At 45.7% G+C, this 13442-nt stretch overlaps 1 protein-coding gene across 1 annotated transcript in view; it reads left to right on the forward strand.

The window, feature by feature from the left end:
• Positions 1 to 13442, forward strand: part of LOC119397040 (activating signal cointegrator 1 complex subunit 3) — a 623467-nt gene that overhangs the window by 475819 nt on the left and 134206 nt on the right. Inside the window, exons 31-32 of the mRNA XM_037664465.2 lie at positions 8774 to 8885; positions 11386 to 11576. Of these exons, the coding sequence (XP_037520393.1) occupies positions 8774 to 8885; positions 11386 to 11576 (303 nt within the window). The remainder of the gene's footprint in view (positions 1 to 8773; positions 8886 to 11385; positions 11577 to 13442) is intronic.

Raw genomic sequence — 13442 nt, forward strand, 5'->3', positions numbered from 1 at the left:
GCGTCTTGAAGTATATACTACCTGGTTTGGGGTACATCACGGCCTTCAACGACCCTGCCGCCGTCTCCGGTACACATACAAAGAATCAAACGTCAGCGGCGAACTTTCGAAGAAGAATACCCCTTCGGCTGCAAAGACAACCCTCTCATGGTCAAGCAGTCCCACCGGTCAGCGTCGGGGAGCGCGACGTCCTTTAATTGGCGTGGCGCCGGTTCGCAAAAATGTCAATCCGTGGCACACACACGACAAAGGAGTATCTCCCTTCTGTTACTTTTCAGGAAAGTAGATCCCGCATCGACTTTTCGAATGTAAAGAGTGCTCTCGCACGCAACGTGCACAACTCAACAATGCAGCCTTTCAGCAAAAGTTTCGTGGGTGCCGCCTAATCCCCTCTGTGATGTTGTAGACATGCACTGCCGGGGCAGTGATCTCACCCTTAAGCCCACATCGAGTCGCTAGTGCTGTCATGTAATTCCGGCAGTGTCATTTGCTTTGTAAATAGTGTGGTGCAGCGTAGTCTGCACAGCGGGCGCCGTCAACAAGAGCTGCAACTACAACAGCGTGGTTTTTTTTTTTATGTTTTCTCTCCTGCTGATTTAACGAGCAGAGCCTCTTTGTTTTCTTTTCTCTCACTCTTTTTTTGTTGCACTCATCTGAGAAACCGCAGCTAATCACGAAGGCCACGAACCAGTGCAGCGCAACTTTTTTGCAAAGGTTCCTTCAGAGCAACGAAATGGGCTTACTGTGAAGTACTATACTTTTCACCCGCGTTTGAGGGGCAGTAGTTAAAAAAGACGAAGACTGTCGAAAACGACTCCCTGCTCTCCTTACAAGGGCAAGAGAAGGAAACATCCCTGGACAGCTGTCAAAGATGACCACCCCCTTTATGGGTCCTCCGCTAGCACAATATAGTCCTTTCAGTTCAAGACGTCCCTGCCACAATGGTGTATTCACAGCACCTTCTCTATAGCTTAATCCCCAGCGTCCGGCTAGTCAACAATAGTTACTCATTCGTGGTAGCACGGCTCGTTGTGGGAGAGGGGGGCCCGTTAATAAGCGCTTCACTGCATTGCAAAATGGCAATCTATGGCACTACGCCTCTGTTTGCAGGGTATTTCTGGCGGTCATGCGCTGTGCAGCCAGCATGGCAGCCAGTTACAGGGCCACCATGGGCGTAGCGAGAACAGCCAGCCCAAATCAGCAATGTTCGCACCAAAGTGTCTTTTCAACTGTGGAAAGGAAGTCTAGAAAAAACTCCAGATAATTTCCGGCGCTGGTGGCTGTTTGGGTCGGCAGTACATGACAGCGCCCTCTCCCCCCCCTCCCCCCCCCCCTCCTAGCTACACCACTTCTCCGTGGCCATTTTATGATGGTGATGACACTGTATTTTACCCCTGTGATGGGAGACTGTTTCCAAAGCAGTTTCGTTTTTGTACCCAACTCTTTCCCATACACTCAAACCTCATTATAACAAAGTCACATCTGTTGCGATAATAACTTGGTTATATCCAAGGATTCGTAATAACCGTTTATTTTAGTACTGTATATATGACAACACCATTCTTGATTTGCTTTGTTCGTTATATCGAGGTTTGAGTCCAACTCGTTTTATAGGAAAGAAGCCGTGCATTAGATTCTGTCTTTTTTAAAGGTGAGAAGAAAGAACAACAAGGGAAATCTGGGCTAGTTGGTTATAGTTCATTTTCGATCAGCTTACAGCACAAAAACGACGAGGACAGAGACCAAGAATGCGACGACACGAGCGCTGACTCTCAACTAAGGTTTATTGGAAGGAAGGGCACGAATAAATACATACAGAGGTCAACCGGCTATCAACCGTGCACGTGTGCATGTGCATCAGAGTCATCCCGGTGATAACCAAATTACTCGGGGCACGTGGAACCCCTATGTGCTTCAAAAAACATACAAAAACAAGACGCACTTACAAACAAATGTGTGACGCCATCTAATCCGGCGCCAGTGAAGACAAATCTCGATTAAGAAACTGCACTTCCTTTTCACTGAGGGCAACCGACGGATGACTTATGCACCTTTCACCTTCCCTGGCAATGAACAAGGCCTCCATAATCTCCCTGGTGTTCTGATTCTTATGGCGGAACAAACAATCTGTTTTTCCCGCCACCGGTTCGCAACCACATTCTCTGCAGTGTGAAGGCAGGTGCAAACCGCCTGCAGCCCTTAACGATGACAAGTGCTCTTTCAATCTTATATTTACACATCGTCCAGTTTGGCCAATATAAACACGCCCGCATGACAACGGTAAACAGTACACAACACCTGACTTGCATCTAATGTATCTATCTTTCAGCTTCTTGGAACATGAATTACAATCCTTACCAACCCCCGATAATCCCTTATGCAAACGTGAACAGATAGTCGCAAGTTTACTAGGGGCGGACAAAGCCACGCGCACCCCATATCTGTTTCCTACATTCTTCAGGCAGTGCGAAAACTTATGTACATAAGGTACAACCACCAGCCTATTTTCCTTGCGCAGTTGTTCTGTTGTCTTTTTAGCCTTATTGGCACCCTTAACCCACTTGACCAGATTATGGCAGGCTCTCACGATTTCCGTGTCCGTATAGCCGGCCATCTGCAATTTCTCTATCTGGCTCACGAAACTCTCCTTTACAGAATGACTGCACGTTTTCTGGAGCACGGCGCGCAGTGCCGCGTACACGATACCGGATTTCACCGTCTTCGAATGGCCAGACGAAAAGTTCAAGATCGCCTTTAAAGAGCGTGGCTTATATAACCAGCACAAGTGGTCCTTCTCAAATCTAAGTCTAATGTCCAGGAACTGAAGTTCCGCGTCAGCGGGTAGCTCACAAGTAAATTTCAACCCCATACCGCATGCCGTAAAAATCCTTAGAATACTGTCTATCCTGTTATGCTGACTGTCACATTCAGTGATGACCAAGAAATCGTCAACATATCGGAAAACCCGTACGGCCAAACTACCTAAGCTGTGGGCTATTACTTTGTCAACGCGGCTAAGGAAAATATGGCTTAGGATCGGGGCCACCCTCGACCCAATACAGATTCCCGACTTCTGAGCAAAGAAGTTCCCTCTCCATTCAACCAACATGGATCGCAAATAAAACGACAGCATTTCCAGAAAACTTTCCACAGAAGTACCACATTTGTCAATAAAGATAAGCTCGTCATTATCGTCAACAATACAAGACTTAACCCCCTGCATGATTTCACTGTGAGGTATCGAATAAAACATATCTTCAACATCTATGCTAAAAGCGGTGCAGGAACCAGGGTTATGATCCTTGAGAAAATCAACGACACCTTCTGAACTCGTCAACGAAAATGGATCATGGACATTCAATGACTCAAGTTGTGTTTGTAGGAAACCCGACACTTCGTGCTGCCATGTTCCTCTTTCTGAAATAATTGCCCTGAACGGAGAGGGGAGTCTTGTTTGTGGGTTTTCACCGAGAAAAAAAATGTGTAAATTTAAGCCTTTCGCCTTCTTAACTCGAGAGCACAGACGGGCAAGATTACTTTCTTGCAGCAAAGTGAGCGCCTGTTGTTTCACTTTTGCTGTCTTAACTTCCACGCGGTTAAAATGTTTCAAGACCGCCGCTTCCGACTTCTCAGTGAATACACCTTCCGGCATAACCACAAACATCCCCTCCTTGTCCGACACACACACTCTCAGTCCCTCTCGTTCCAAAAATCCTAGCACAAAATTAACAGGCGAGGGCTTATTCCTGGTGGAAGACTGTGCACAAACATCGATACAATCTGACACACACCTTGTTTGCTCCCCCTCAGGGACGAACCTGTGAGATGGACCTAGAATAGGCAACTTTTTCCGCCGGCGGCACATTGGGTTCAAAGGCGAACTTGGGTCCCATGCACAGTACCTTTCGTACTTTCTCCGGCACCGAACAGTCCCCGAGGACGCGAATTTCACCTTGGGGCGGCCTTTTCTTCCTAGTCGGTAGAGTCGGCCGCACCACATTCCACAGAAACTCGTTGATCCTCGTAGTTGTCACCCTCCATTCCTGTATACTTCGTTGCTGTCGGTACGTTGCCTGTGTGGTACAAGCCACCACCAAGCAATCGTGGAAAAAATGGAGGCCTTGTTCATTGCCAGGGAAGGTGAAAGATGCATAAGTCATCCGTCGGTTGCCCTCAGCGAAAAGGAAGTGCAGTTTCTTAATCGACATTTGTCTTCACTGGCGCCGGATTAGATGGCGTCACACATTTGTTTGTAAGTGCGTCTTGTTTTTGTATGTTTTTGTAGGGGTTCCACGTGCCCTGAGTAATTTGGTTATCACCGGGATGACTCTGATGCACACGCACACATGCACGGTTGATAGCCGGTTGACCTCTGTATGTATTTATTCGTGCCCTTCCTTCCAATAAACCTTAGTTGAGACAAGGTGTGTGACCGGGCTAGTTGGTATTCCATATTGACGTGAACAGCGCGTGTAATACGAACAGCGCTAGTCCTCGTCGTTTCTTCGTCCTTGTGTATTACACGCGCTGTTCACGTCAACTTAGTTGAGAGTCAGCGCTCGTGTCGTCGCATTCTTGGTCTCTGTCCTCGTCGTTTTTGCGCTGTAAGCTGATCGAAAAAGTGAGAATAAAGATTCAGTCACACCTCTGAAATGCTTGGTTTTGATTTTTAAAACTAATTTTATATAATTTTGTAGGAGCAGTGCGTGCCATGGGCTTGGTCGAGTGGCTGATGCTTGTTGTAGGGGCCAGACTGAACTTCACGGCCTGTATGCTGAGTTTTTCAGCCATGCCATGCTTTGGCATGGCCCGCTTGAAGTGCGTAGTATAGTCGGGGTTACACTGTATTTCATGCAATACTGTTCCTTGAAATAATGATGCACAACCAAAGGTAAAAACTCTTGGCAGTATATGTACTCAAGCATGGGTCCGTTATGCACACCCAATGGGAAAAAGCTGGGCTAGCTTCATCTTCATACAGCATACGCACACACGAAGGCACAAGAAGGAACTGACGATACAAGCGCCGACTGAACTTTTTAATCAACACGACAAGGTATATACAAAAGCACAGAAACCACATGATCCGTTCCTTTCAGAAAGGAAGGATTGCGCAAAAAAGACGGCACACCGAGGACAAAGACGACGACACCTGCACAAACTTGCAACTATTTTATTCAGATATTAGGCGAGCCAATACATAGGACACAGAGAGGAGAAAAAAACAAAGGAGGGAGCACACATGCGCGGAGCAAGGCCAGCTGTGTTTCAAGTTTTGCCTTTTCGCAAGGTATCGAGTGCGCCACAAATGATAATTTTTGTGAAGTAGGACAGCCCCCACTACACCATTATTCATCTTTCTGTGGGCACATCTGTAAGGTATTAGTGTGTGCACTTTGTTGATGCTGCATGTGGCTGATGACGAATTATGGCTGAGCACTTTGCAGTGGCTGGGAAGCATTAAACCACAGACTTGTTGCACAATTAGCATTGTTTGATGACTGGTTGTTATTTTACTCTTCTGCCACGCTATATTACATAGGTTAATGCGATCCCTTGCCCGACATGACGCCTGTGCTTGAAACTCATTTTTGCAAATGAGTTTCAAGCACCAGCATGGCTGTGGGGTAGAATACATGACTGCCATGCAGAGGGCCCGGCTTCAAATCCCATCCCATCCTGGCTATATTTTTCTCATTTTTTTCATGTCTGTCGGTTACGTCACCGACGGCGACACCGCCCAGTGGACGCATGGGCGCCTAAGAGCTGTGCTTTAGTCCAGAACGCACATGTCACTTTTATCAACAGCAGTGGAGGGAGTGCTTATACAATCACTACCGCTTCATAATAAGCCTCAAGCAGTTCACGGGCTGTCTTGTCATTGCTCCTGCTTAACATGTTTGTCTCCTTCAGTTTCGCATTTGTTCTTTTCATTCTCCCCGCAGGTTTTGAATGATGTGGTATGAGAGTGCCCGTGCCATTTTGTAATACGCGTTAATGGTCAGCAAGATGATCATTTATGCATTGGGCAGTTTGGCCGATGTATCCCGCATGCAATCACCTGCTGCGCATTTGACAGACGGATTTTCATGCTTTTTCGGGCCTCTTTTTCATTTGGTTAGATCTGTTTTGCAGCACAGAGAAGATAGTTTTTTGGGGGCAGAAAAAACCACTGTATTTCGCTGCCACACGTTTCAAGTTGTGGGTTATCTTGTGCATGTAAGGAATAACAGCTGGCTTAATCTTTTGTTTAGAAGGTTCGCCCTGTGAGCCTCATTTCTGTCTTCACGGTCTTCAACAAGGTTTCGGCCACTGAGCTAATGAACATGGGCGGATAGCCAGCCTGTTTTAGCTTATGAACTTGCCTTCAAAGCTTTCATGCAGCAGCAGGATTTCTTTAACGATGCTTGTAAGCACATGAGCGTGGTCGCACGTTTAGCTGTCGTAGATTGAGCGGATTCGTGAGGCATTGTCTCCGCGAACGTGGTCGATACATCCAATGCTTTCATCATTAAGAGTTGTGTCAATATCTAAAAATTGCAACCTGTAGTCCTGTGCTAGTTCATAGGCGAACCCGTTGCCTTGTAGTTTAAAAAGGGATAAGACGTCCTGCACAGTTTGTTGATAGGTGGAAGAAGCCTGTTTCTTAAAAACAGTTAAAAAATTGTCGACAAACCTGAAACATTTCAACACTGTCTTCTTCTGAAACTTGCAACAAAGCTCTGTCAAGGCCTACAAGAAAGGTGTGGCACAAAACTGGTGCTATGCAGGAGCCAATGCAAATTCCCTTCGGTTGCAGAAAGACTCTAAAAAAGCCGTAAAGCTAGCAAGCGAAACACCAGCTGCATTTTGGAATACAATAGTCGCGTTCTTTTTGATGCATGAAGTAACAGTAGCTGACAAATCGCTCTGCAGAATCGAATAGATGAGGTCAAATACATCTACTGAAAACATATATCCAGCCGGCTTCTTTTCATTCAAAAATTCAACAATTTCAGGAGAATTCTTCACATAAAATGGGTCTTCGACCTCCAAAACTTTCAGCTGTTTTAGTAGATAACGGCTGACTTGGGTTTGCCAAGCGCCCCTTTCGGTGACAATGCTTCTGAACAGGATCCTTTCTTTATGTGTTTTTGCCGTGAAAAACACATTCAAATCATTGCCTTTACAGCCCCTTTCGCAGGTCTTTCCAGCCCTCTACTTTCACACAATAAAGTGGCTGTAGATTTTACCTTTCCTAGCGGCAGTTCTTTTCCATGGCCTCCGGTGCTTTGTCATTGAACATCCCGGACTGAATGGCGACGAAGCCTCTTTCCTTGTCAGCTTGAGTGAGCCGAAGGTCGTTGTTGATGAAGAACTTGACCACATTGTTGGTAGCAAGTGCAGCCCGTCCAGAAGGCATCTTTCTTTATCCTCCGCTCAAGCCTCGTGGTGTATCCTTCAATTGATAGAAAAGATCTTTGGTTTCACAGTGAACTTGGGGCCCTTCTTTAGGAGACTTCTTCCGGTATGCTGATATCTCTCAGCACCTGGAGTGCTGAGCCACAGTCTCAGTGGATACCTTCAGTAACGTCGCTTTCTGGGCTCATAGTTGGTTCGAGGGCTTGTCCTGTCTTGGTTGTTCTCCTTCGCTGTCTTCATGTTTGTTTCGCTGGTGTCCCCTTCCGATTACTGGATATCTTCTTTCATTTCTGGGCAGCACGAGCAATGTCCTTTGCCACAAAAATTCTATTGTTTGAGCAGCTAGCCATCTCAAGGACTGAAACTTGATGCTGGCAAGCTTGACAGGGTCCCTTGAGAAACATACCAGGTGTAGCCACTCACACAACAGCCGCACCTGCCTCCAAAGGCAGTCACGTCGAAAGGAGCTCCTCTGGACGTGAAGGTCTCCTGAAAGCAAGTAAAGGGGTCAACTCCTGAGGCAAAAGCCGAGCACCCTCACGCAGCAGGCCCATCACACTAAGAATAAGGCCCCGCTGTAGAAGAAAGGTAGTCTAGTAGCACACGTTAAGGGGCTGGTTGGTGCATTCTTTCAGAAAGAAAGGATTGTGCAAAAAAACATAGCACACCAAGGACAAAAACCACGACACCTGTGCAAACTTGCAACTATTTTGTTCACCTCTTGGGCGAGTGAATCTATGACCCAAGGTATGCATAATACTAACAGCAGGACTGGCATATTTCTCATCAAAACTGAGTGCTCCCTGTAATGCCCCTCCTACTACCTCTTGAACAATTTCCCAAGGGGACCAGCCTTGATGCCTATAAACAATACTTGTTCTAGTAAGGAGGGCATAACATGTGCACTCCCTGCAGTGCGCCGCCAAGTGAGGATGCTCATTTTGCTTTGAGCTGCCTTCGTTGACACATCGGCCCGTGTAAAATGCACCGCATGACAAGGGCATCTTATAAACAACACTTGTCGTGGAGGATGCCGCAGCCTCCTTGCCTGTCTCTGACCTTGCTCTCAGAATGGCTAAACATGTGCTGCTTAGCAGCAGCATGCTGACTTTGATAGTTGGCGCTTGTGTCGTCATTGCTTTCTTGTGTCTTCGCATGTGTACATCGTTTGAGGATGATGTATACCTCTTCAGATAGGGAAATTCTAGGCAAAGCAGATATTGGATAGCACAGTATTTTGTGAAAGATTTGCACAAGCCTATCTTCGAGAAAGCTTCATCACCAGTGCAACTCAGTAGCGTGTTGTCCCATTTCATTTGTTGTTGTTTTGAACCCAGAGTGTTTAGTTTAGAACCTTTCAACCTACTTGCAGATACTATGGCCTCGAGAAAGTAGAACCCAAGCTAATGAACACTTTCCTGTCAAATCTTGTCAACAAGTCGTTGCGCACATTACAAGACTCCTATTGCCTAGAGGTGGACTCGGTGAGTAACCCTTCTTTCTGGCTGTACTTCATGCATCGGGGTTGCTGACGTTGCACTTGCTCGGCTGATTTTTGACCAACGAATGCTCATCAGAGAGTGGTTCTGTTGGATCTCTAGGATAGCCGCAGTGGTCATTGAAACCCTTGAAAACCCTGGAATTTCAAAATAGCGTTTTCAGAGCCTAGAAAAACACTTAAATTTCATCAGTGCAGTCTAGTCAGTTTTTACCAGGTGCTTTTTGAATATGCCCATGTGAATATTTGCGTGCGTATTAAGGTACATAGTGGAATTCACTTGGACACGAACTTAAGAATTCAAACTACACTAGAAGCTCGATTTACTCAAGTGATGCTAGACTAGTTTCGTTAAAATCAGAAAAGGGATTCTGGAGTCCTTTGAAATCCACAATTTTAACGTAGCGGCACCCAAGAGCTACCTTGGCATTGTATTTGCCGCTAACCCACATCCTGCAAGTATGAAAGAGGCTGCGAAGGCGACGCAGACATGGAGCCTCCCCGCCGGGCCACGTGTCACTGTTGTGCTTGACATCGGGCTTTATCGTAATCAGTACCCTGGGCCAAAAAACATCCAACGCTCATTCACAGCAGTATTCAAGGGCGCTTCCAGTACAGTGAACAGTGGGAGCAAGTTAGTTTTTCAACGGGTGGTGTGGGAGTGATGAATTGCAGTGTTCTAGACACCTTCCGTAGCTTGCAGCACACACGAACCAACTGTGCCATTGGTGGCACACGATATGGTCACGCAAGAAGCCCTGCCACATTTCAGTTGCCGAGGGCGCACTTCAAAGCCAGCTGGGCCCAGGCATCAGAATTGATGAAGAGAGCTAGCTTGACGATGATGAGTGAGCCCAGTGACGTAAACAAATTTCATAGCAGAAAGCAGCCCAATACGCGCAGTTTTTTCGTTTTTATGTGCAATTTGAGGTGGTCGACCGACATTTGAGTCGACTTACAGTTGTGTAAATACGGCACGTAAGAATGCGAGTCCATTGTTTCGGGCATGGGTGCGGCAGCGTGCAGCCTCGTCAAAATAAAACTAGAGTCATGAACATGGCAGCTAGATGTTTTATTGCAATAACGTTAGAGCACATGCTCGTAGAAAAATCTGTCTTTCAATATTAAGAATTACTATTTCCGCAAAAACTTGGTTAAATCAGGGTTGGCGCCAAGTTAGTTTCACTAATTCGAGTTGCTGTCAACACTAAACCCCATAGGTCCTTACCAGGGAATGGAAATTTCTTAAATAAATTGGAAACTTGGTAAAATCATGTTTCTTTAGATCATGCTTTAATTGCCATTTGCGTCTAAAACAAAAAAAGCCTACTTGTGAGCAGAGGCGGATTTTGGGGGGGTTGGACCCCTTCGTAAGCACTACAAGTGAATGCAGACATGGGAGAACTTTTCCATGGCCTAGTTGGTGCATGACATTATGAGTAAGCTTCCTTGCCTCTACAACTAGTGGTGATGTGAACAGCAGAGACGGGAAGTTAACAGGAAACAGAACAATTTATTTGCGAGGTATCATTACACCTCCTCTCCTTAATTTTACCCTGTCAGCAAAGAAAGCCGGCGGTCATCAATGCATGCAAAGACATACAATGAGAGCCCAGCCCGTACTTTCAGTTACACGAAATTAAAAACAAGATTGGCACACTCGAGAAATGGATGTGTTGAAAGGTATGACAGCATGCACATTGCAGAACGAAGGTCAGGTACTGCAGCGGGTGTGTATCTGTGATGAGCCCAATGCACTGTTCTGGTGGTTTTGAGGGCCTGAATCCTGATGTCAGCTGGCCATGCCACTGGAGCCATGATGGGCATCGAATGCCAATTCAAGGCACCCTATCACAAAACAGTTACGACTTCAGGCGGGAAGCATGACTTTGCATACCAATAAGGCTTGCTTGTCAGTTGTATGCTAACAAAGGGAAATACTTGGAGCTGACTGACCTTAGTTATTTAGTTCAATTTGGATGTCGATCCAGCTCTCACTTCCTGTAAGAACAAGTCAGTGACTTGTGTAGACACAAAGGCAAAACCTACAAGTTGCCTTTTTCCCCATGTACACTAATAGTATTTTCTTTCTAACTGTTGTTGTGATTACAGCGGTTATGTATGTTTAAAAGTGAATGCATAACTTTTGTCTGTGAGAATTTTAGGGATACAGAGGACTACATGGGTGGAGTGTGACAGCCAGTCCATAGCATGCGCCATGTTCTCGTGCACTGCCTGTGCTGCAGAAAGTGAGGTCCTGCCTGAAACGATGTAGTTGCTGCATTTCAGTGATGTTTGACAAAGACATTTCTATCTAGAATGGTTTTGCATACTTTAGGAATCGGTGAAGGGCATTCTCAAGCATGCTTGGTGAGACAATATTCGAGAGCTTCGAATGCAGTGGCAACATTGTGTGACTGTGTCCTGTGCATTGCCTGTGAAAAAAGTGCTTGTGGCTGCTTTCTGATGTGCCCCTGGTTTGACAGGACGAGCGCACACTGATCTCCACTGCTCTGGGCAAGATTGCATCCTTCTACTACTTGAGCCATGAGAGCATGCGCCTTCTCTATGACCAGCTTAGTGTGGATGCGTCCATTGAGAAGATACTCTACCTTCTCACCCAAGTCAAAGAGTACTCCGAGCTCCCTGTGCGTCACAACGAGGACCTCATCAATGGGTGAGTGGTGTGTGATACCGGGATGGAGAAGGATGGCACCACATCACAACTCCTAACGGGAGCACTTTCGTCCAGGCCAGTCTTATTTTCATACACATAGCCACTGCCACTGGCTCCTGCACGTTGGTGAGCATTGGCTTCTTGGTAGCTGCTTCATATGTGGCATTTCTTTTTTTTTCTAAATGTCCACTTTAACTGAAACTGAAAACCATTGACGATATGGTCAGTCCTGCTCCAACAGTTTTTTGCCAGTGTGCTCATCCACCAATGTACCCAAATCTATATTGCGGCTGAAAATCTCTATAGCCCAGTATCGTTGGTATTCAGGAGTAAAATTTGAATTTGGCTCCTGTGGACCGAAACATTTCATTCGGGCTTAAATTAGTTCATAAAAGAAGTCAATCACAGCAAGTGAACGATACAGCATTAATTTGCAACGAAACTAACATTATCCTTGTGCTTCCATTGGTGGCCTCCTTTGTTGCATGGGCAATGACTAGACTTGTAGCATTGGCGTAAATAATAGGGGGGTCAGGGAGGTCCTGACCCCCCTTGTGTTCAGGCTGGGGGGGACACCCCTTGCAAGTGTCTCCCCTTGAGATTTAGCGTTAGAAATCGTATACTTGAATTACTTGACAGTTAAGTATAGCGCAGTCAACTTTTTTTAAACAGCTGATTATTTTTTGTTGTGTACCTGTGTTCAATACCCCTCATCTGTGTCAGACTATAAAAATCGCAAAAGCCGCTAGATTATTTCAACGAAGACTGAATGGAACAATGCAATTGCTTGAGCTGGGACCCCATGCTCGTTTTTTAAATTTTGTATCAAAGCATGGTTTAATTCTTATGTAAATAAAAGTACAACCGATATGTATAAAAACAAAATGGTCGCCATAGTCTGATGCGTGTCCCCCCTTGTGATTTTTCTGGGTTTACGCCACTGACTTGTAGACCGAGTGGTCCTTCCAAGCAAACGGCGCACCATTCTGGACTGTCGGCAGCATTTTCTTGTTCTTGGCTTCTATTGGAGGCCTTCTAAAATGCTTCAGCTCATCTTAGCTTGTCTTCAAGGAATGGATCGGTGCCTCCATCTCAGTTGTCTTCTATTTCAAATATACCGTCTTGGAGCGAAAGAAGGACATCGTACTGTAGCACGAAACTCGAAAAGAAACACCAAGAGGCAGAAAGAAGTAGGAAATTAAGTCGGCCTCTTACTCTTTCTATTCAAGTTTTGCTCTACAACATTGTCCTTCAGTAAGTATTAACTCGACCAATAAAAATTAATTCTGGAATGAAAGGACGATAGCAAAGCAACTAGGACACAAATGAAACTCATTGGATGCAGCCATGTTGGTTGTTTTGGTCAGTGCTGGTTTAATGGATGTGGCTCAGTTTGGTTCAAAAAGGTACAGGATATGGCTCACTTGTTATTCAAAACTATTTTTAAGTCCTCGTTACAATGATGAATTGCCCCATTTTGATTACAATTGTTTTAAAAGTGAAAGATACTTAGGCACGCTTTACGCTCCCTTGAAATTTAGCCCAGTCTCGGTTTCTGGATTTGGCTCGTTTAGAAAAAAAAAAAACGCTACATATCTTGATACCAAAAATTATTGTACGTGAGCTCAGTCAGTATAGCATGAGACTCTTAATCTCAGGGTCGTGGGTCCCGTTATGGGTGCCCAGTGTGGGCGATCGGGAAGGGACTCGACGTACTCAACCGTAACAGTGCATGAAGACGCTACGGCGCAGAAATGGCACTAGCGGCAGGTTGTCAACAAACACGAGTTTATTGACCCAAAAGGCAGTACAATGCAACCAGAGTCCTTGAATGCGTTTCTGATCACGAAAGTCTCGCCTCAGTTT

This window comes from Rhipicephalus sanguineus, chromosome 6 (assembly GCF_013339695.2).
Source record: "Rhipicephalus sanguineus isolate Rsan-2018 chromosome 6, BIME_Rsan_1.4, whole genome shotgun sequence".
In the NCBI taxonomy this organism is placed as follows: domain Eukaryota; kingdom Metazoa; phylum Arthropoda; class Arachnida; order Ixodida; family Ixodidae; genus Rhipicephalus; species Rhipicephalus sanguineus.